At 38.4% G+C, this 25,692-nt stretch overlaps 1 protein-coding gene across 1 annotated transcript in view; it reads right to left on the bottom strand.

Annotated features, from left to right (window-relative positions):
* NME7 (NME/NM23 family member 7) overlaps positions 1–25,692 on the bottom strand; it is a 248,398-nt gene that overhangs the window by 192,555 nt on the left and 30,151 nt on the right. Inside the window, exons 2-3 of the mRNA XM_061382555.1 lie at positions 12,121–12,228; positions 10,636–10,802 (exon numbers count right to left, since the gene is read on the bottom strand). Coding sequence (XP_061238539.1) covers positions 10,636–10,802; positions 12,121–12,228 — 275 coding nt within the window. The remainder of the gene's footprint in view (positions 1–10,635; positions 10,803–12,120; positions 12,229–25,692) is intronic.

Raw genomic sequence — 25,692 nt, forward strand, 5'->3', positions numbered from 1 at the left:
TATAAGGTAAAATCAGATTAGTTGGAGTAATTCAGCTTATATGACACACAAAATAAGATTAAAAATTGCTGCCACTTTCCTTTTATTTTCAGTTGTTCTGATATGTTGGTATTAATTCAAGGAATCTATAAAAAGAGAATGTTTGGCTTTTTCATAGTCGATTTTTTTTCCCCCAATGAGACAAACTTAGCTAAGAATATAATCATAAAAATATCCTTAGTGTTGGATATAACTTATGTGTGTGTTAGTCGCTTAGTTGTCTCTGACTCTGCAGCCCCATGGACTGCAGCCTGCTTGGCTCCTCTGTCCATGGAACCCTAAAACTTATGGCTGGCTTTTAAAACTTTTAAACAACAAAAGCTGTTCATTGTAGTCTGATAGAGCTTGTCATAAATGGACTACCTTTTATTTTGAAGCAAGTGAGTCTCATAGCATTTTACAAGGCTTCATTGAAGATACAATTAAAATTGTCACTTCTTAGCTCAATTGTTTAAATATTATAAGGCCAAACTAACCCATGATTGTTTATACTAAGCTCTAGAAATGTCTTCAGGAACCAAAGCTCTTAAAGAAAATATAAAACATATCGGCAGTGAACAAGAAGCAATGTGAAAAGTTTTGCAGTTTAGTTTAAAATGCAGTTTCATTTTCTCTTTAAATGCCTACAGGAGACAAAGCATTGATTCAGTCAGTTCAGTTCAAGGGAATGCACTGGTCATAGCAAACCCCTTTTCAAACAACACAAGAGACAACTCTACATATGGACATCACCAGATGGTAAATACTGAAATCAGACTGATTTTATTCTTTGCAGTCAAAGGTGGAGAAGCTCTACACAGTCAGCAAAAACAAGACCTGGAGCTGACTGTGGATCAAATCATGATCTCCTTATTGCCAAATTCAGACTTAACAAAATAGGGAAACCCACTAGACCATTCAGGTATGACCTAAATCAAATCCCTTACGATTATACAGTGGAAGTGACAAACAGATTCAAGGGATTAGATCTGATAGACAGAGTGCTTGAAGAATCATGGCCAGAAGTTCGTGACATTGTAGAGGAGGCAGTGATGAAGACCATCCCCAAGAAAAAGAAATGCAAAAAGGCAAAATGGCTGCCTGAGGAGGCTTTACAAATAGCTGAGAAAAGAAGAGAAATGAAAGGCAAAGGAGAAAAGGAAAGATATACCCATTTGAATGCAGAGTTGCAAAGAATAGCAAGGAGAGATAAGAAAGCCTTCCTCAGTGATCAATGCAAAGAAATAGAGGAAAACAACAGAATGGGAAAGACCAGAAACCTTTTCAAGAATATTAGAGATACCAAGGGAACATTTCATGCAAAGATGGACTCAATAAAGGACAGAAATGGTATAGACCTAACAGAAGCAGAAGATCTTAAGAAGAGGTGGCAAGAATACACAGAAAAACTGTACAAAAAAGATCTTCATAACCCAGATAACCACAATGGTGTGATCACACACCTAGAGACAGACATCCTGGATTGTGAAGTCAAGTGGGCCTTAGGAAGCATTACTACGAACAAAGCTAGTGGAGGTGATGGGATTCCAATTGAGCTGTTTCAAATCCTACAAGATGATACTGTGAAAGTGCTGCACTCAATATGCCAGCAAATTTGGAAACCTCAGCAGTGGCCACAGGACTGAAAAGGTCAGTTTTCATTCCAATCCCAAAGAAAGGCAATGCCAAGGAATGCTCAAACTACTGTACAATCATGTCTTCACTGTTTAATTATTCAATAGATAATAGTTAAACTTATTTTGGAGGGAAAGTAAGATAGGCATCAGGAATCATATATATTATTTAAAAGTGAAGATAGCACACAAAAAAAGGGCCACAAAAATATATTAATAGTGCCATTGTTACCTGTTGTTTAGTTGCTCAGTCGTGTCCAACTCTTTTCGACCCCATGGACTGTAGCCTGCCAGGCTCCTCTGTCCATGGGATTTCCCAGGCAAGAACACTGGAGTGGGTTGCCATTCCCTTCTCAAGGGATCTTCCTGACCCAGTAATGGAACTTGTGTTTTCTGCTTGCTGATAACAAACCACCCCAAAATGTATTCCCTTAAAAATACAGTTTCTCAAGATCTTCTAGATCAGCTGTGGAGTGGTTTCAGCTGGGATGGGTCACAAAGCTGAGGCAGTGAGGCTTCTCTTTCCTTGAGGCCTCAAGAGCTGGAGCAGGCAAGGAGATGGATTCTCCCCTTCTGCTGCTGCTGCTAAGTCGCTTCCGTTGTGTCTGACTTTGTGCAACCCTATAGACGGCAACCCACCAGGCTCCCCCGTCCCTGGGATTCTCCAGGCAAAAACACTGGAGTGGGTTGCCATTTCCTTCTCCAATGCATGAAAGTGAAAAGTGAAAGTGAAGTCGCTCAGTCATGCCTGACTCTTAGGGACCCCATGGACTGCAGCGTACCAGGCTCCTCCATCCATGGGATTTTCCAGGCAAGAGTACTGGAGTGGGTTGCCATTGCCTTCTCCGGATTCTACCTTAAAGCCTCCACAAAGCAATGCAGCCTTGCCTGCCAACACCTTGATCTTAGACTGATGACATTTGTGCTGGACTTCTCATCTACAAAACTAAGATAATAAATTCATACTATTTAAGCAACTGACTTTGTAGTAATTTGTTATGTCTTCAATAAAAGACTCAGAGGAAAAAAACTGAAGAAGAATAAACACCACCAACAAAAAAATGACATGAAAAAAAAAATGAAAAAACAGGAAAGCAGTAAAATGTAGACATATGTACAAAAATGCAAGTACAACATATGTATATATACATATATTAGTCTTCAGTTCAGTTTAGTTGAGTTGCTCAGTCGTGTCCGAATTTTTGTGACCCCATGGTCCCCAGGACACCAGGCCTCCCTGTCCATAACCAACTCCCAGAGTTTACGCAAACTTATGTCCATTGAGTCAGTGATGCCATCCAACCATCTAATCTTCTGTCGTCCCCTTCTCCTCTGCCTTCCATCTTTCCCAGCATCAGGGTCTTTTGAAATGAGTCAGCTCTTCACATCAGGTGGCCAAAGTATTGGAGTTTTAGTCTCAACATCAGTCCTTCCAATGAGTACTCAGGACTGATCTCCTTAAGGATGGACTGGTTGGATCTCCTTAGAGTCCAAGGGACTCTCAAGAGTCTTCTACAACACCATAGTTCAAAAGCATCAATTCTTTGGCATTCAGCTTTCTTCACAGTCCAGCTCTCACATCCATACATGACTACTAGAAAAACCATAGCCTTGACTAGACAGACCTTTGTTGGCAAAGTAATGTCTCTGCTTTTGAATATGCTGTCTAGGTTGGTCATAACTTTCCTTCCAAGGAGTAAGTGTCTTTTAATTTCATGGCTGCAGTCACCATCTGCAGTGATTTTGGAGCCCAAAAAATAGTCAGCCACTGTTTCCATTGTTTCCCCATCTATTTGCCATGAAGTGACGGGACCAGATGCCATGATCTTAGTTTTCTGAATGTTGAGCTTTAAGCCAACTTTTCCACTCTCCTCTTTCACTTTCATCAAGAGGCTTTTTAGTTCCTCTTCACTTTCTGCCATAAGGGTGGTGTCATCTGCATATCTGAGGTTATTGATATTTCTCCCGGCAATCTTGATTCCAGCTTGTGCTTCATCCAGCCCAGCATTTCTCATGGTGTACTTTGCATATAAGTTGAATAAGCAGGGTGACAATATACAGCCTTGACGTACTCCTTTTCCTATTTGGAACCAGTCTGTTGTTCCATGTCCAGTTCTAACTGTTGCTTCCTGACTTTCATCCAGACTTCTCAAGAGGCAGGTCAGGTGGTCTGGTATTCCCATCTCTTGAAGAATTCCTCAGAGTTTATTGTGATCCACACAGTCAAAGGCTTTGGCATAGTCAATAAAGCAGAAATAGATGTTTTTCTGGAACTCTCTTGCTTTTGTCATGATCCAGTGGATGTTGGCAATTTGATCTCTGGTTCCTCTGCCTTTTCTAAAACCAGCTTGAACATCTGGAAGTTTACAGTTCACGTACTGCTGAAGCCTGGCTTGGAGAATTTTGAGCATTACTTTGCTAGCGTGTGAGATGAGTGCAATTGTGCAGTAGTCTGAACATTCTTTGGTATTGCCTTTCTTTGGGATTGGAATGAAAACTGACCTTTTCAGTCCTGTGGCCACTGCTGAGTTTTCCAAATTTGCTGGCATATTGAGTGCAGCACTTTCACAGCATCATCTTGTAGGATTTGAAACAGTTCAACTGGAATCCCATATCCTCCACTAGCTTTGTTTGCAGTAATGCTTCCTAAGGCCCACTTGACTTCACAATCCAGGATGTCTGTCTCTAGGTCAGTGATCACACCATCGTGATTATCTGGGTCGTGAAGATCTTTTTAAATAAGTTCTTCTGTGTATTCTTGCCACCTCTTCTTAATATCTTCTACTTCTGTTAGGTCTATACCATTCCTGTCCTTTATTGTGCTCATCTTTGCAGAAAATATTCCCTTGGTATCTCTAATTTTCTGGAAGAGATATCTAGTCTTTCCTATTCTATTGTTTTCCTTTATTTCTTTGCATTGATCACTGAGGAAAGCTTTCTTATCTCTCCTTGCTATTCTTTGCAACTCTGCATTCAAATGGATATATCTTTCCTTTTCTCCTTTGCTTTTCGCGTCTATTCTTTCACAGCTATTTGTAAGGCCTCCTCAGACAGCCATTTTGCTTTTTTGCATTTATTTTTCTTGGGAATGGTCTTGATCCCTATCTCCTGTACAGTGTCATGAACCTCCATCCATAGTTCATCAGGCACTCTGTCTTACACTAGTCTTACCAGTGAAAATTTAGAGGTTTTCAGGCAGAATGTTTTTTAAGGAGCTACATTCTGTTTATAAGAGATATATCTAATATATAACTTAACAAACCTGAAAGTAAAGTGATGATAAAAAGATATCAACAAAAAATTTATTATCAATCAAACCTATTCTTGAGAAAGACAGTTAAGGCTCCCCCTCCTTGGCTGTGGTCTCCTTCTATCTTCTAAGCCAACAATGGAGATGAGGTCCTTCTCACACAGGCATCACTCTGGTTCTCTGCAGCCAGTTAAGGTTCTCTGGTTTTATGGACTCCTGTGATTACACTGCGCCTATGGGGATGATCCAGAATAATTTCCCCAGCTCAAGGCCTGTAATCTTAATCAAATCTACAATGATTCTTTGCCATGTAAGGTTGTTAGGCTGCACCCACAGGCCTGTAAGCCTTGTAGCTAGTTTCCAGGCCTCAAGACAGAAGAAAGAGCCAGAGAAACCAAAAGAGATCTCAGGGGTTTAATGCATGAGGGGCACTTACATGCCTGAAGCAGGGTTCTAGAGCAACACCTCACCGTGTGGGGCAGACAGTTGGATGCTGCTGCTGCTAAGTCATTTCTGCTGATGCTGCTGCTGCTGCTAAGTCGCTTCAGTTGTATCCGACTCTGTGCGACCCCATAGACGGCAGCCCAACAGGCTCCCTCATCCCTGGGATTCTCCAGGCAAGAACACTGGAGTGGGTTGCCATTTCCTTCTCCAATGCATGAAAGTGAAAAGTGAAAGGGAAGTCGCTCAGTCGTGTCCGACTCTTAGCGACCCCATGGACTGCAGCCTACCAGGCTCCTCCATCCATAGGATTTTCCAGGCAAGAGTACCTTGCTACAGTGGGCAGGATGTAGCAAAGTCCTGGCTACTCAGGGCAGAGAGAAGCTACTATTTACAGGGGGAATTGACATCAGGTGGGTTCACCAGTTACCAAGGGCTAATTAACCCCTATAATTAAGAGAACTGAATCGCCCGCCGTGTGAGTGAAATAGGCAGGAAGAAAATCTCAACCACTCTCAGAGGTGGCTTATACTAGACAGCCTAAACCAGTACTTTACTTTGATTAACATCTGGCACCTACATCAGTGCTCCATCAGTTAAAAATTAGGAGGAGAATGAGACTAACTGAACCCAAGAGATGACACGAAGACTGTATGATGTGTTTACATCTGAACAGTAAAACTATAAAGCATCAATTCATTGCTTAGTCACTCAGTCATGTCTGACTCTCTGTGGACCCATGGACTGCAGCCTGCCAGGCTCATCTGTGCATGGAATTTTCCAGGCAAGAATACTGGAACAGATTGATATTTCCTACTCCAGGGGATCTTCCCAACCCAGGGAATGAACTCGAATCTCTTGGGTCTCCTGCATCGGCACGCAGATTCTTTACCACTAGTGCCACAGGGAAGCCCACCAATTCATTTTTACCACACAAAATGTAAATCAAATACTCTTTAAAAAAAAGAGAAAAATATTTAAAAAGACAAAAATGGAAACAAAACAATTTAAAAAATCAAATACTCTGACTCATTGACAACTAATAACATTTATCCATTTGATTTGAGGAGCTTTATAAAGGGAACAAGTTACAAATTAGCTAAGGGAGTAGATCTTTCATTAAGTTCTCTTACGACAAAAGAAAAATCAACGTAAAAAATAATAAGAGGGAGGGAGGGAAGTTTTGAAGGTGATAAATAAATTTACAACCTTGATTGTGGTAATTGTTTCACACGTTTTACTTATCTCCAAACTCCAAAGATGTGTTAAATATTTACAGTTTTTTGTTTGTCCATTATACCTCAATACAGAGATTTTGAAAAAGAGAATAGAAATGTGAATCAAATGTCAGATTTCAACAGTTAAGAGGAATTCGAAAGCTGAGGCTAGTTTGTGAGCTAAATTGAATTACATAGAACAGAATTATCTTGATAAGTGCCTCAAAATTAGCAGATAGGCATCACAGAAATACTCCTCCCTCTCCAAGAGGCTTTACTCCAGAAAGAAAGGAGTTGAGTATGATTAACATAATAAGGATGTAATTAGTTCATAAATTCTCCTTGACACTATATAAAACTGAGAGCTAGGCTAAGTTACAATTACTACATAGAAGATATTTCCATGGGACCATGATAGACATGCATGTATTTCTCCATACGCCTACATCTTTGGTCATTTAAATGAAACAATGTATTTTTTAAAAAACTCTAATTCTGAAGAAGCTTATTTAAGTCACCCAAATGGCTGCTGGATTTAACCCCCTTGCAGTTAGGAAAGAATCAGAAGACAAAATGGCAAAATAATTTTAGTCAGTAAAAATATAATACAGCACATATTTTAATTAATTATATTTATAAAGCCCAAATATTTAAAATCTGCCTTCATATTCTTCTACTCCTATTTTTAAATCAGTCCATTCACTAATATTTACCAACATATGAATTAGAGGTTTAATAGAAAGAGAATGAGTTTTAAAGTCAAACACGACAAGATTTACTTGTTTCCCCTTTCTGTGCAGCTGTGTGACTATGGCCAAGTTACTGAACTATTCTATAAAAGGGAAACAACAACATTCACTGTAGAAAAATCAGACTTTATACACAATATCTAATAATTGCTATAGAGTTTACTTTGCTATATATACAATATATAATATATACAATAATTACTATAGATATGCTGCTGCTAAGTCACTGCAGTCGTGTCTGACTCTGTGCAACCCCATAGACGGCAGCCCACCAGGCTCCCCCATCCCTGGGATTCTCCAGGCAAGAACACTGGAGTGGGTTGCCATTTCCTTCTCCAATGCATGAAAGTGAAAAGTGAGAGTGAAGATGTTCAGTCGTGCCCGACTCTTCGAGACCCCATGGACCGCAGCCTACCAGGCTCCTCCATCCATGGGATTCTCCTGGCAAGAGAACTGGAGTGGGTTGCCATTGCCTTCTCCATACTACAGATATAATAATTTATATATATTTATAATAATTGCTATAGATTTTACTTTGATTGGGTTTTATATATATACATATATATATATATATATATGCTATAGATTTTACTTTGATTGGGTCATACTATTAACCCTGTCTCCCTCATTTACCTATTTTTGCTAGTTTAAATGAAAACTTGAAGTAGTTGTGAACTGAGATGCCTACCACAGTGATTGGCATATAGCATGTGCTCAGAAACTTTAAGTTATAAATATTTATTTCTTGTAAATAAAGGAATTGTGGTTGATGCTTCCTTAACCCCACAGACTTTTATTAGTAGATCTCATAATAATGAGATTCTTATTTATCTAACATTCTATCTTCTTTTTTTTTTTTTCCTATTTCGAGTTGTCCTGGGAATCTTTGGTTTTTCTTTTTTATGAATCATTCACCATCTCACTGATCCATCACCACCTGTGTACTAATACCACACTGAGCATCAAAGCACCTCTAGAATCATAAAGAGTTTTTTAAAAATCACAGAAAGAATATTACTATGAGGAGACTCAGATGTTAGGTAATCAGCTATTATTTGGGTGGCAAACCTCAAAAAATAGTTTGATAGATTTTTTTTTTCCTGTAGAATTAAATAGTTTTTTGAGCTTTTTATACAGATAGCCTTAACTTCTGGAGAAGGCAATGGCACCCCACTCCAATACTCTTGCCTGGAAAATCCCATGGATGGAGGGGCTGGTAGGCTGCAGTCCATGGGGTCGCTAAGAGTCGGGCACGACTGAGCGACTTCCCTTTCACTTTTTACTTTCATGCATTGGAGAAGGAAATGGCAACCCACTCCAGTGTTCTTGCCTGGAGAATCCCAGGGACAGGGGAGCCTGGTGGCTGCCGTCTGTGGGATCACACAGAGTCGGACACAACTGAAGTGACTTAACAGCAGCAGCAGCCTTAACTTCCACCAGTGATCCCTATTCTTCACTACTGCAATAATCACTCCACAGATACAAAGAATCCCTCAAGTCAGATTAAGAGCATATAATATAAGCCACAGAAACTAGAGCCTGGAAAGATGACCAAAGAATGAAAATTCCATTTCAATACAGTTCAAGCTAGACTCAGAAAGCTGCAAACTCATAAATGCAGAGATTAAAACTTACAATGTCATTTTAGTAATGTTTTCTGGATAGCCTAATTTTCAGCTATAATTCCAACTTGTTTTTGTCTCTCTTCTAAATCAAAACTGAGGAAAAGTCAGAATGACAAATGTAGCTTTGACAAACAATGAAGAAAGAAGACCAGCGACACACCATGCTATACTTTTTCCATGTCACAGGAAGAGCAACACACAATGGCAGGGAGAGGAGAAGGCAGGGAAGCAGCCAGCCAGAAGCTCTTCCTCCAGACACAACTATTTTCAAAGATGTACTGTTTATTCAATAAATTTTGTGGGGCAGCTCCTGTGAATACTTCATTGTTTGAGGCACAATACAATGGACTTTGGGGAGGCAGTTGTGATCCCAAAATGGATTAAATTTCTTTGTATCACAGTGTTTTTGTACATTTGTTTCTTTTTAAAATAAATATTCTATCTTCAATTGATCAGTCAGTATTTATCAGATATCTATGAATATACTCAAAAAGAGACAATTTATATTAAAAGCAATCTTTGGTGCTGGAGAAGACTCTTACAGTTCTTTGGACTGCAAGGAGATCAAACCAGTCCATCCTAAAGGAAATCAGTCCTGAATATTCACTGGAAGGACTGATGCTGAAGCTGAAGATCCAATACTTTGGCCACCTGATGTGAAGAGCCAACTAATTGAAAAAGACCTGATGCTGGGAAAGATTGAGGGCAGGAGGAGAAGGGGGTGACAGAGGATGAGATGGTTGGACGGCATCACTGACTCAATGGCCATGAGTTTGAGCAAACTCCAGGAGATAGTGAAGGATAAGGGAGCCTGGCATGCTGCAGTCCATGGAGTCACAAAGAGTTGAACAAGACTTAGCGACTTAGTCAGCAATACAAAAACATCTTTGTCAATTAGATCAATGGTCATCATTTGAAAATGGGGGGAATAAAAAAAAGGAAAGAGTAGATAACAAATTTTAAATTGTTATTCAATGATTCGTTTACCTAACACAGATAAGGTGCTTGTAATGTGTGAGGAGATGTGCCAGGTGCCACAGGAGACAAAAATCTGAATTGAGACAGAAAGAAGACAACCATTTTGCAGGTCTTACTCATTCTCCTGTGATTAAATCCTCCCATTCCTGATTCATACAGACACTGGACTTTAATCTTGCCTCTACTCTGCGATCTTCAGCAAGTTACCTAACATCTCTAAGCCTCAACTTCTCCATCTAACAGAGTGGAATTAATAATAATAGTATTAGCCTTTGTATTTAGGTTGTTGTGGGGCTTAAACAAATGATGCATAGAAATCATTTTAACACAATGTCTGATATAAAAACAGCTAACAGATATTAATACTCTCTTCTGAGTTTCCATTTAGCTTATGGCACTCACTACTTTTGCCCCACAAACCAAGACTTAAAGTCTCAGCTCCCAGTTAGAAGAATGATGAGGGTGTATATAAAAGATTTGCACTTTTCCCTCCAGAAAATAATCACAGTCTAAGACCATGGGTATCACTTTATTATCTAAGTGAGGAAAAAATTACAGAATCTGCTCCACAGAATTCTAAAAATGTCCTAACACTGAATTGGATCACTGAAAAATACTTATACTATAAAAAACACAAGATAGAAATAAGAAATTCGAATTTGGTACCAAGACAGACATAATGTTCTAAGAATTTAAAAAAAGATTACATAATAATTTTCTTACTTTTCTTTCTTACTGCCCAGTTGACGAGCTGTGTATTGATCTCCATAGTCAAGCAGCACCAGTTGTCGAGAAAAGATGTTCACTTTGTTGCCTATAAATAAATCTTCCAGATGAAGGTCTTCATATTTTGTCCGCTTTAAAAAGGTGCGATGATTCTTTACATCATGCTGGAATCAAAAACAATACAATAAAACAAATCATTGTCAGTAGGAAATGTTAACCTTATTATAAACTAGAAATAAAGTTATTAATTCTGTATTATTAAACATAAGTTACATCAGTTCAGTTCAGTTCAGTTCAGTCGCTCAGTCGTGACCGACTCTTTGCGACCCCATGAATCACAGCATGCCAGGCCTCCCTGTCCATCACCAACTCCCGGAGTTCATTCAAACTCATGTCCATTGAGTCAGTGATGCCATCCAGCCATCTCATCCTCTGTCGTCCCCTTCTCCTCCTGCCCCCAATCCCTCCCAGCATCAGAGTCTTTTCCAATGAGTCAACTCTTCGCATGAAGTAGCCAAGGTACTGGAGTTTCAGCCTTAGCATCAGTCCTTCCAATGAACACCCAGGACTGATCTCCTTCAGAATGGACTGGTTGGATCTCCTTGCAGTCCAAGGGACTCTCAAGAGTCTTCTCCAACACCACAGTTCAAAAGCATCAATTCTTTGGCGCTCAGCTTTCTTCACAGTCCAACTCTCACATCCATACATGACCACTGGAAAAACCACAGCTTTGACAAGACGGACCTTTGTTGTTTCATTTTTGCTACAAGTACAAGTAATAATTTCTTTGATAACATGCATTTCCTAGCCTAATCCAGTAATAACATAAAAATTACAAATTTGATACTTTTAAATCCTGAATAGAAATTTTTGTTTATTTCCAAATCATGGTAGCAAATTAGTGCCTCCAAGATGCCAAATTTCTCCTTTCTTGCCTACACAAAATCCCAATACCAGATAGGTCAGCCTGCAAAAGGGACTGTCAGGAAAGGGACACAAAGAAATAAGCAGGATCTCTTGGCTCAGTCTTCTACAATCTGACTTTTTGTAGTGATAACAGCATTCAATAATACTGACATTTATGACTGTGATAATCTTTATCTACAACCACTTGACTATTGATTAATACAAAACATGAATAACCCTACTTCAGTTTTCTAACTGAAAAAACAATTTCTATTAAAAAAATAAAGGTACAAAGTATCTTCTTGTAATGGAATTATAATGCCAACAAATTTTTTGATTTCCCAAATAATAATGTATTTTTTTCTTTCAGTTTTGTTGAGATATGATTAATATATGAGTTTAAGGAACATGGCATAATGATTTGACTCACATAAATCATGAAGAGATGACCACAAAAATTCCATGAACATTCATCATCTCACATAGACACAACTAGAAAAAAAGGCAATCCTATTCCTCCCCCAATCCCACCTTTACTCCGTTTGCCAACTTTTAAGCAAAGAAAGGCTCGTTTACCATTTCAACAGATCCATCGCCGGGGTAAAATAAAAGCTCATAACGTCGAAATAGTGAAGCATTTGGATCAAACCACTCTGCGATGAAAACGAATCTCTCACTATGATTCTGCAAAGAAAGAAGAATTTTAACAATAACATACAAAATATAAGCCCTCTTGAAAAAATCCTATGAGTTGAAAGAATGACCAAATATTTGCAATGAACAAATCTGCTATTATAATACTTATTAATAACTGAATAATTCTGGTTTTCAACAATATGACAGCTATCAACACATCCTTAGAAATATTTCCTCTAATTTCTTATTAAATACCCTTTGATATCTCAGAGTTGATTTATGAACTTAATACTTCACAGCCACCCAATCATCCTGGGTAAACTGACACTTTTTTAGAACATGAGCTCCTTATCTGACAACTGTTATAATTCAGTACCTCTCCATAAAGTTCTAATTGTTCTAAGTTTAAGATTCCAGCAGTATTAGAATATTGTTGTCATTCAGATTATAGCAAGCATCTTTTCTCTCCTTAGTAATTTCACATGATAGTATCTTTTTATAGAAATAGTGGGAGAATGTGTTAGTCTAGGTCCCCCGAGAAGTAGACAAGATGCCAAGACAGGATTAAACATTCAAGAATCTTATTCCTGTAGGAGAAATTCTGAATGGAAATTCCTAACAGAGAAAATAGGGAGGGATCCAGAGAAAGCAGACAGACCACAATACAGAGTTGACCCTGAGTTGAAGGAGAGAGAGAAGGAAGTTTGGGGGGAACCCTCCTGAATTGCTCTAAAGTCTAAGGAAGGTTCAGCAAGACATCAGGCAGTGCTCAAGCCAGAGAGCCCTCAGAGAGTTCCCTGACTTCCGGTGATGGGTGGGCCTGTTTTAGTATCTCTGCTTCTCTCAGCCAAGGGCTGGGAACCCCTGGAAAACAGGTCCTAAACACAAAAGCAGAAGTAGATTTCAGAGCACAGGAACTAAGGCCCTTTGGTCACTTAAGCTCCCTCTAGATGAAGATCTGTGAGGTGTATACAATGAAACATAAGTCAAAGATGGCCCTCTTTCCTTGACTATTAGGCAGAATTTCCCATCACACGCTATAATAGCTTAGCCCCTAAAGGTCCTTCATCACAATAAGCAAATGAGGAAGGAAGAAAGGAATCTAAGGGTTTTGTTACTAACTCTAGATTTAGCATCTGATTCTCTGGTTAGTGTATATAGATGAGTTTCTTTTATATTGATAATTCACTTATAAATTCTAATAATAGTATGTCTAGCTATATTTATGATCATATTCATAAGCTATAATAGAGGCACTTTTTAAGACACTATTTTATTTTTCCCGAAATCACCCAAAAAGACACATTTAAATAATGTGTAGTAGTCAAGAGAAACAAAAAGATAAGAGATACACTATTGTCTTAATACAAGTCTTTCGTTATTTTTCATATTAATCCTTATAAATACAGCATTTTATTTTTATTTTTTAATATGACTGCTTAAAATTTAGGTTTCATTGTGTATTCTAGTATTATACTCTCCTTTTAATACAAAATTTAAATAGTAGTAGTTTATCAAAAACCTTACTATCTATATTAAAATATCCATTTGTTCAAAAGCATTATTGAAATATTGCCTTCATTAAAATAGGTAAAATTATGAAATAAAAGAAATGATGAGACATGTAATTGAAGGTGAGGCAAATAAAAAACCAGTGAGACTTGGTAGTTCCATTTATCCAGGCAGCCTTAACCACAAAATCACACTCTTTAATTCTATACCAGATGGTAGAATTTTTCATGATTCATTATTCAGAAAACAGCTTTAATACAAAGAAAGTAAACTGAGGAAGTACTGTTTCTGGCTAATAATGCAGCTTACGGCATATGACTGCTGCTTTCCAAGAACAACCAGAAAAGTGGGATAAAAAAAGAAAAAAAAAAAAAAGGATCTATCTGATGACATTGGAGAGCACCTAAGACAGCCAGATTTGATAATCTAAGATTCAGAAAGAAAGGAAGCTCACTGAGGTGAGCACAGTACTTTTTATGCTGCTTTTACCTGACGACATGTGCTGAGACTCAAGTCAAGCTGGACAAGAGATGAAGAAGCCCAAGAAGCTGACAGAGGAAGGCCGTCTAGAGGCAGAGATTTTTGACAAGGTCATGGGGATAAGTAGACAGATATTGGAATCTGAGCCTACCAAACCAGCCGAAACTGGAGGCGCAAGGATCCTAGAGAAAATGAAATCTTAGAGAAGGGAGCTCAAGCCTGTGTTTGTCCAACGGAGCTTTCAGTAGCCTTTCTGTTGTGGCTCCTGGAACATCACACTCCAGGAGCATGGGTAAACTAAGGTAAACTAATACTAACAAAATTTGAAACAAGTTTTGTATTCACGCAATGCTTAGCCCTTAATCATGCTGAAGTGACACTTCCTCTATTTTAGCTGCCTGAATCTCCAGAAATGGAAATACAGGTTTTCCTATGCAATGTCAAGCTTTCAAAGATAAACTACGAGATCTACCAAAAAAGAAGACCAACAGGAAAAAAGAAATAATAGAAATCCATGAATACCCTAGTTATCAGACAAAATTTTCAAAATAAGTATGAAAAATATATGTAAAGGTTAATAATTTCACCAGAGAACCAGAATCTACTTTTTTAATCAATCAGAAATTAAAGAATGAAAAGCAATTGCACACAGCATTCTATAACTAAGAAAATTACCCTTCAAAAGGTGAAGGTGAAATAGATATTTTCAGACAAGTAAAAACAGAAAATTTATTGCCACTGGAAATTCTGAAAGAAAATGGTTCAAGATGATTCAAGAAATAGAAGGAAACCATTGTTCCCAAAAACAATGGAAATATAAGTATGTGGGTAAATCTAAATAAATAATGCATATATAAAATTACAATAATGTCTTGTGGTATATAAATAAGTAGAACTTGAATGCAGGTCAATAAGAATATAAAGAGAGTGAGGGGAAGACAATATTCTTTAAATCATGTGACACAAAAAAACAGTATCTCCTATATCAGCTACTCAATCTTTTCTCAAATTCCAATGAACATCAGTGAAGAGAATATCTCTTAAGATAATAGGCACACAAACTGGAGATATTCTGTTCAATTTTTTACACTCTGTTCTGTTAGAATGACTTTTCTTCATCTCCTAGTGCCCAGACAACAGGAAAACAATTCTCAAAATATTTAATAAATCAGTGCCATTCAAACTTTAAGACACTAATAATAACCATTAATCATGACAATAACAATAATAATTTTTAGAATACCTACTAAGTAGCTGGTTCTTTACATACATGATCTCTTTGCATTCTCATGACAGACAATGTAGGTTGACAGAATCAGGGATACTATTTCATGGACAAGAATAGTAAAGCCCAGATAATTTGAACACTGGTCCAAGGTTATATAACAAAAAATGAGTAAGTCAGCACTCAAACTTTTGTTTGAAGACAAAACCCATATTTTGTCCCATTAAACTGCACACCTACATAAAATGATACAAAAGTCAGTGTTAAAGGAAGTACTCATTCACTGGGCCTAAACTATGGTGAACTGAAGTATTTAACTACTCATCTATGTAAAGTTAAATAATTCTATTTCAAGGTCAATTTTGTAACATTTAACAATCATGTAGGAGAAAGGGAATAGATTATTATAAAATAGGATAAGGAAACCAAGTTGTTCCCTGTGACATCAAACATACTTAACAAAATATCTCATTTCAATTACATCCCAATTCCAGAATCTTAAGAAATCAAGTCAGTGAGGTGTGCCCTTATAAAATACCAAAAAAACCCTTAAATATAGAACTACATTTTAAAACCCGTATAACATTCATATGGAAATGCAAGAGACCCAACATAGCTAAAACAGTTTCAAAAATGAAAAACAAAGTTGGAAGACACATTTTCTATTTTCAAAACGTACTGCAAAGCTACAGTAATCAAGACAGTATACTACTGGTACAGAATAGATACAGGTTAATCTAACAGGAGAGAGTCCAGAAACAAGCTCATACATATCTGACCAGCTGATTTCCATCAAGGGCACCAAGCCCATTCAAATGGGGAAAGATCAGTCTTTCAACTAATAGTACAGAGACCACTGGGTATCACAGACCAAAAAAATGACACTGTATCCCTACCTCACTCTACATACAAAAATTAACTCAAAATGGGTCACAGACTAAACACCAAGAGCCAAGCTAGAAAAACTGTTGGAAGGAAACATTTGTGACTTTGGGTTAGGCAATGGTTTCTTAGATAAGACACCAAAAGCACAAATGATCCAAAAAAACAGAACAGCAAAAACACAGATAATCTGCACTCTGAATCATCAAGGGAGCAAAATGACAAGCCACCCAATTGGAGAAAACACTCACAAATTACGTTATCTGATCAGGGAGGGTCTAGCATCCAGAATGTACCAAGAATTTTAACTACTCAATAATAAAAGACAACCCAGTTACAAAATGGACAAAGGATCTGAGTAGACATTTTCCCAAAGAAGATATCAGAAGATACACAAAGAGCCAATAAACCTATGAAAAGATGCTCAATACCACTAGCTGTTAGGGAAATGGAAATCAAAACTGCAATGAGATAGTACCTCTCACACACCTAAATGGCTATAATAAGAAAGATATACAATAACAAATGTTCGTGAGGATGTAGAGAAAATGAAACATATATTTTGCTGGTAGAAATGTAAAATGATGCAGTTACTCTGAAAAACAATTTGGCAATTCTTCAAAATGTCTACCTGCAATGTGGGAGACCTGGGTTTGATCCCCGGGTTGGGAAGATCCCCTGGAAGAGGGCATGGCAACCCACTCCAGTATTCTTGCCTGGAGAATCCCCATGGACAGAGGAGCCTGGTGGGCTACAGTCTATGGGGTCTCAAAGAGTTGGACACAACTAAGCACAGCACAGCAGCAAAATGTTAAACACAGAGTTATATATGACCCAGCAATTCCACTCCTGGATACAAACCCAAGAGAAATGAAATATAGCATATACCTATACAAAACCTCTTGAAGCCTTGACATACACAGTTTCACAATAGCACCTACATACAAAGAAAAAAATATATCATAATCTTTCAAAAAATTAGCTCATTCCTTCACCTATAACTGTGATTTGCCTCAATGAGACTGTTAAAAAACTATATATGAATAATGGAACTTCTATTATAGAAGAAGAAAGTAACAAGCAAGTACTGTTTCTTCTATGAAAAAAGGTTTATCATGCCAAGTAAAAATTATATCCAAATTTGATTTAACCTTAACCTTTGCAGTAGAAAACGGTTATTTCCTAGAGTCAAAAGATGTCTAGAGATGTAACAGTGATACATCTGGACTTGGCAGAGAGCAATGACACATGTTAACATCCCATTCAGGCTGGCCTTTCAACTAGTTGCCTCATACATAACCACACACACACGAGCACACATACCCCCACACACACAAGCACACACCCACAACCCACACACCTAAACACCTTACATTTAAAATTTTAAGAATTTTATTTTCAGCTAAGTAGAACCAAATCTAGCAAAGAACTCAATTCCTTTTTTTCACTGATGTCAGGGCTGAGTATCATTGTGTTCAAACTCTTCATTTTATGGATAAAGAAACTGAGGCAAGCAAATATATATTACACCCATAAAGTCACAGACCTAGTTGATGACTGAGCTAAAACTGGAACCTCCAGTCACTATGACTCAGATATTTCCATAATACTGAGCTTCCGGGGCCTACTCAAGAAGGAGAAACTAACACTTTAGTCACACACAGGGACACCTCCAGTTTTCTGTCAGATCTTCAGATGAGAATGTCACTGCCTGGATAATCACAGGGACAACAAAGATTTCCGTTTCTGTCAGAAATACCATCATGCAGAATATTTAAAAAGTATGCTCTAGCACAGAAAGACTTTTCCTTAAAGATGCCGAATCATTTTCCTTCTTCTGACATTTCAAATATAACTTATACATAATAAAACACTTTTATTGTTCATACACAATAAAGCATTCAAGCACACTTTGTTTCAACTTTGTAAATAACCACCAAGATGTCATCAAACTTTTCAAATGTTATAAGCAGACACCCACATAATGAGGTTCAGAACATGTGTGTGCTTGCTCAGTCGCTCAGTTGTGCCCTCCTCTGCGACCCCATGGGCTGTATGTAGCCCGCCAGGCTCTTCTGTCCGTGGTATTTCCCAAGCAAGAATATTGGAGTAGGTCCTTCTCCAGGGGACCTTCCCAACCCAGGAATCAAACCTGGGTTTATAAAAATCAATGTAAACAATTATGTATCAGATAGGCAATGGCACCCCACTCCAGTACTCTTGCCTGGAAAATCCCATGGATGGAGGAGCCTGGAAGGCTGCAGTCCATGGGGTCGCTGAGGGTCTGATACGACTGAGCAACTTCACTTTCACTTTTCACTTTAATGCATTGGAGAAGGAAATGGCAACCCACTCCAGTGTTCTTGCCTGGAGAATCCCAGGGATGGAGGAGCCTGGTGGACTGCCGTTTATGGGGTCACACAGAGTCGGACACTACTGAAGTGACTTAGCAGCAGCATACAATACAAAAAAGATTGGGAAAATTAACATTAAAAGTTTAAGATTTACTTTTCTTCTACTCTTTTGTATTTTTATATAAAAACATATTAAAAGCTTAAAAAAACTTTATATAAAAAGTACCAAAAAATAAATTTTCTATAAAAATCTTCTTTTAAAAGATATAAGAACATTTAAAAATATTTTACATTGTAGAACTTGTAGTGAGCAGACAATTGGATACAGCATTTTTTATTTTATCTTAAACTTACCCCTCCTCTCCCCTTATAAAACAGAAAGATAGATGCAATTGGGAGAGGAATGTTTTGAAGCAAAATGCATTCTTAAGTAGCAGTGGAATAGAGAGAAAGTAGAAGAGGACAAATCCCCAACACAAAAGCATTTCAGAAAGAGGTAGCAACAAGTTCTAAAACCATGATTTCAGAACTAAGAAAAAGGAAAATCATTCAGATTTGTATAAGAAAAGGCTATTAGTGTTATACAGGGCTCAGTACAAAGCAGAGTCATATGTGGAAGTTTCTATATATTATATTAAAATTTTGGTTTGACTTTCAGTTAATGTAAGCATTAGCCATAATAAAAACAAGTGGTGTGTTTAGAGTATGGTCCTGGAGTTAAACAATCTATAACTAACTAGCTCCTAACTTCGATACGCTCAGTCTCCAAATAAAGTTAATGTGAGCACATTTGTGAAAGGGACTGCTACACAATGTGGAAAACTGAAAAGGTCTTTTGTTAGAGCCAAAAGGCACTGGCTAATGTTCAACAGCAAACAAAACAATCAATTTTTATACTGTCAATAAATCAGAATGATTAAAGATCAGAAGCAAATTAGCAAAATTAAAGATGAGAATTTCAGGATGAAATGATCACTTTTTAATCTCAGAGCATTACCAACATCTACAATTCTTAGAAGATTTAAAATTACAGCTTAGATTTTAGGAGAAACTGACACCGGGTTCTGCAAGTGAGCATTCACTTGAAGGGCTGTATGAGAGTGTGTTCAATCTCACGTCTGCAGTTCAAACAGTGTACTTCAGGTTTTTTTTGAATTAATAAAATGCTTACAACTGTCAAAGTGACTTGCTTCAACCTATTTATATCTTTCTTTATATGACAAACATAGACAGTGTATTAAAAAGTAGAGACATCACTTTGCTGACAAAGTTCCACATAATCAAAGCTACGATTTTTCCAGTCATCATGTACAAATGTGAGAGTTGGACCATAAAGAAAACTGAGCACCAAATTGATGCTTTTGAACTGTGGTGTAGAGTCCCTTGAACTGCAAGGAGATCAAACTGTTGCAGGAAGGCGTACCCTTCTAGGGCCCGAAACTGGGCTCTTGTCCAACACTCGGAAATGAATTGTCCGAGGAGACACATGTGCTGACAAAGCAAGAGATTTTATTGGGAAAGGTTCTCCTGGGTTCCCTTACCCTACTGCTCTCCACCCGGGTGCCCTTTCCCAATAAAATCTCTTGCTTTGTCAGCACATGTGTCTCCTCTGACAATTCATTTCCGAGTGTTAGATAAGAGCCCAGTTTCAGGCCCTGGAAGGGGTCAGTCTTCCTGCAACAAAACCAGTCAATTCTAAAGGAAATCAACCCTGAATATTCATTGGAAGGACTGATGCTGAAGTTGAAGCTCCAATACTTTAGCCACCTGATGTGAAGAGCCAACTCAGTGGAAAAGCCCCTGAGGCTTGGAAAGACTGAAGGCAGGAGGAAAAGGGGATGGCGTCACCAACTCAATGGACTCAATGAGTTTGAGCAAACTCCTGGAGATACTGAAGGACAAGGAAGCCTGGCATGCTGCAGTCCATAGGATTGCAAAGGGTCAGACACAACTTAGCAACTAAACAACAAATACAAATTTACCACAATTTCAGCATAGGCCTCACCACTTACATGCTGAAAAGGAGAAGGCAAGGCCACTACACCTTATTATGTCATCTGATTTCCATCCATCAATTCACGCATTCAACAGATTGAGCACTTACCACCTTCTGTATACTATGCTAGGTACTCGGATATGACATGACAATGATGATTAGAAACAACCATCAACCTTGCCTTCATAGACCTTATTATCTAGCAGAGAATAGCCAATCAATCACACAAATACCTTTTTAACAAAAAAGAAGGAAAAGAATCTATTGTGTTACTCTTATTTGTAAGAACTTAGAACTAGAACTCCTGGCTCTAAATTCACTATTCTACTACACTACAATAACTCAGTTAAGTAGGTCATTTAATTTTTCTCTCATCTTACTCAAAACCCATTTTATACTGTTTATATAACTACTCATCAGAATGTGCTGTAAAGCACTTTACAACTTTTATTTTTAATTTCCCTTTGACGGTATGCATTTTTTAAATGAAAAACCTTAGATTATTTTTCTAAACTTATTTTGTAACGCCTTCTAAAAAAGGAAAATGTCATTTTAAAATGCACCATATGAAAATTCCTGTCTATTCAAATGACATTCTGGAATGAATCATCTCCCAGTGCAGTCATTTTTTTAAAATAGTAGGATTATACCATGTACATGCTGATTACTTAGGTAAGTTTCTTCCATTAATTTTGAAAACATTTTTCCTTCTCTCAATTCCTTTTTTTAAAAAAAAGGTTATCAACAGTAGAAATAATAATGTTCTTTTATAAAACAGGTACAATTTTAAAAACATACATATGTTGATTAAAGTATGGTAATGAATGAATTTGCATAAATGCTGGAAGAAAGGACAGGATTAACATAGATGAGTTAGCCTCATTCTGGCCTTTGTTATTACCTGAACGTTTTCTTCCACCAAATTCAGGGATTGGAGCATTCTCTTCACTGCCCATATCTCCTGTACTCACAGTTAGTTATGTCCTCATTATCAGGCTTTCCAATGCAAAAGTACTTTCACATATTCCTAAAGCACCAGCCTCCCTTTCTTTCACTTCCTTCCTTATCCATTGCAGATTCCTTGATTTGTCATTTCAATCACACTCCTAACAGTTCTTTCCATTGCACCATTTGGCCAACTCAACTCTAAATGAAATTAACTACTATGCTTTCTTTGTGCTTGCAGTGGAGTTTACAACTTTGTAATTTATTAATATATTTAGGTCTGTGATCCATTTTGAGTTAATTTTGTAAAGGATATAAGCTTTGTGTCTAGTCATTCATTTTGAATGGTATATATATCAAAGAGTGAGTGAGCATTCAGGCCTTCCTAAAAATTAGTCTTCATCAATGATAATATAAACATTTTCACATTGCATCAAACATACATTACTGAGTAGAATATAAAATTCACATACTTTGTAAGATTGAAATAGCTGATTTTAAAGGAATTTCAACCAATGCTGGAATTCCAGGTGATGTGACATTTGAAGGTCAACTAAGCCTTTGGAGGGGTTTCCAGGTGGCTCAGTGGTAAAGAACCAGCCTCTCAAGTAGGAGGTGTGGTTCAATCCCTGGGTCAGGAAGATCCCCTGGAGAAGAAAATGGCAACCCACTCCAGTATTCTGGCCTGGAGAATCCCATGGACAGAGGAGCCTGGCAAGCTACAGGCCACGGGGTCGCAAAGAATTGGACAGGACTTAGTGACTAAACAATTACAAGCCTTTGGAAAATCAAATTATACCACACCTCTCTGTCACTGCTTGAAGGAAGGCTCAGCCCTAAATGGATCATGTGAAACTAACAATGTTTTCCATGCATATGTGCTTTTAGGAAGAGATGGCAAGAATACACAGAAGAACTGTACAAAAAAGATCTTCACGACCCAGATAATCATGATGGTGTGATCACTCACCTAGAGCCAGACATCCTGGAATGTGAAGTCAAGTGGGCCTTAGAAAGCATCACTATGAACAAAGCTAGTGGAGGTGATGGAATTCCAGTTGAGCTACTCCAAATCCTGAAAGATGATGCTGTGAAAGTGCTGCACTCACTATGCCAGCAAATTTAGAAAACTCAGCAGTGGCCACAGGACTGGAAAAGGTCAGTTTTCATTCCAATCCCAAAGAAAGGCAATGCCAAAGAATGCTCAAACTACCACACAATTGCACTCATCTCACACGCTAGTAAAGTAATGCTCAAAATTCTCCAAGACAGGCTTCAGCAATATGTGAACCGTGAACTTCCTGATGTTCAATCTGGTTTTAGAAAAGGCAGAGGAACCAGAGATCAAATTGCCAACATCCGCTGGATCATGACAAAAGCAAGAAAGTTCCAGAAAAACATCTATTTCTGCTTTATTGACTATACCAAAGCCTTTGACTGTGTGGATCACAATAAACTGTGGGAAATTCTGAAAGAGATGGGAATACCAGACCACCTGACCTGCCTCTTGAGAAACCTATATGCAGGTCAGGAAGCAACAGTTAGAACTGGACATGGAACAACAGACTGGTTCCAAATAGGAAAAGGAGTTCGTCAAGGCTGTATACTGTTAACCCTGTTTATTTAATTTATATGCAGAGTATATCATGAGAAACGCTGGACTGGAAGAAACACAAGCTGGAATCAAGATTGCCAGGAAAAATATCAATAACCTCAGATATGCAGATGACACCACCCTTATGGCAGAAAGTGAAGAGGAACTCAAAAGCGTCTTGATGAAAGTGAAAGTGGAGAGTGAAAAAGTTGGCTTAAAGCTCAACATTCAGAAAACGAAGATCATGGCATCCGGTCCCATCACTTCATGGGAAATAGATGGGGCAACAGTGGAAACAGTGTCAGACTTTATTTTTCTGGGCTCCAAAATCACTACAGATGGTGACTGCAGCCATGAAATTAAAAGACGCTTACTCCTTGGAAGGAAAGTTATGACCAACCTAGATAGCATATTCAAAAGCAGAGACATTACTTTGCCAACAAAGGTTCGTCTAGTCAAGGGCTATGGTTTTTCCCGTGGTCATGTATGGATGTGAGAGTTGGACTGTGAAGAAGGCTGAGCGCCGAAGAATTGATGCTTTTGAACTGTGGTGTTGGAGAAGACTCTTGAGAGTCTCTTGGACTGCAAGCAGATCCAACCAGTCCATTCTGAAAGAGATCAGCCCTGGGATTTCTTTGGAAGGAATGATGCTAAAGCTGAAACTCCAGTACTTTGGCTATCTCATGTGAAGAGTTGACTCATTGGAAAAGACTCTGATGCTGGGAGGGATTGGGAGCAAGAGGAGAAGGGGACAACAGAGGATGAGATGGCTGGATGGCATCACTGACTCGATGGACGTGAGTCTGAGTGAACTCTGGGAGCTGGTGATGGACAGGGAGGCCTGGCGTGCTGCGATTCACGGGGTCGCAAAGAGTCGGACACAACTGAGCCACTGATCTGATCTGATGTGCTTTTAAAAATCCCTTAGTTCAAGAGTAAGTTTATTAAGCTTGTGCCAAAAATATAATTGTACTTTTGCCTCATACACTTCAATATTGGTGGTTGGTGGTGGCTTAGTCACTAACTTGTGTCTGATTCTTGCACCCCATGGACTGTATCCCACCAGGCTCTTCTGTCCATGGGATTCGCCAGGCAGGAATAGCAGAGTGGGTTGCCATTTCTTTCTCCAGGGGATCTTTCCCACCCAGGAATCAAACCCAGGTCTCCTGCATTGCAGGCAGATTCTTTACTGACTGAGCCACGAGGGAATCCCACACGTCAATATTACTGGTCAGAAAAAACCATTCCAGAAATATTGCCATTGGCAACAACATGGATGGACCTATTATACTAAGTGAAGTAAGTTAAACAAAGGCAAATATTATGATATCACTTATCTGTGGAATCTAAAAAATAATACAAATGTTATCTATTTGCAAAACAGAAACATACAAAGAAAACAAATGATTACCAAATAGGGAGGCGGGCAAGGGATAAATGAGAAGTAGGAAATTAACAGATATACATTACTATATATAAAACAGATAAACAACAAGGATTTCCTATGTAGCACAGGGAATAAATCTGAAAATATATGTATGTATGCATTCTTGGCTGTACACCTGAAACTAACACAGTATTGTTATTATAAATCTATTATACTTCAATTTAAAAAAAAACATTCCATTTCTGATGACACTATAGCAGTCAATCAACAAACACTGACTGGACCTGGCACTACCAGTATTGCTCAGTGCAGTGTTGTTGCTCGTCATTCAGCTGCTCAGTCATATGCACCTCTTTGCAACCTCATGGAGTGCAGCACGCCAGCCTTCCCTGTCCTTCACCATCTCCTGGAGTTTGCTCAAACCCATGTCCATTGAGTCGGTGGTGCCATCCAACCACCTCATCCTCTGTCGTCCGCTTCTCCTCCTGCCTTCAACCTTTCCCAGCATCAGAGTCTTTTTCAATGAGTCGGCTCTTCACAACAGGTGGCCAAAGTACTGGAGCTTCAACTTCAGCATCAGTCCTTCCAATGAATATTCAGGGTTGATTTCCTTTAGGATTGACTGATTTTACCTTCTTGCAGTCCAAGGGACTCTCAAGAGTCTTCTCCAACACTCTTGCTGGTAGTAGCTTCAGCAAATGACATGGCTCTGAGCTGTGTTGCTTGAAAAGAAAATCCAGGAAACTGAAAAGCTTTCTTTTGGGGTCAGATGGAAAACACTTCAGGATAGCTAAGAACACAGGCTCTAGAGTCAGACAGACCTGGGGTTGGTGACACAGACAAGACAAACCTCTTGAGCTTCAGGTTCACTCCCTGCAACATGGGAATAGTAATAGTACTTTCCTTAGAGAGTAGTTATGTGGATTAGATGACTAGTGTATACAAAGCCCTAGGATTTCTGTTACTTAGGTCTTATTGCAGTGATGGTGGCTTGTTGGGACACCTGTGACTTGTGAGCTACACTGCACACAAGTATTTCTTCACTGGCCTTTCTCTGATATTCAAGAAGGGGCTCTTTGAATTAGTGACACTGCAGCCTGCAAAGGAACAAATCCTAGTAAATAGTTTTTTAAAGGT

Source organism: Bos javanicus, chromosome 16 (genome assembly GCF_032452875.1).
Source record: "Bos javanicus breed banteng chromosome 16, ARS-OSU_banteng_1.0, whole genome shotgun sequence".
NCBI lineage: Eukaryota > Metazoa > Chordata > Mammalia > Artiodactyla > Bovidae > Bos > Bos javanicus.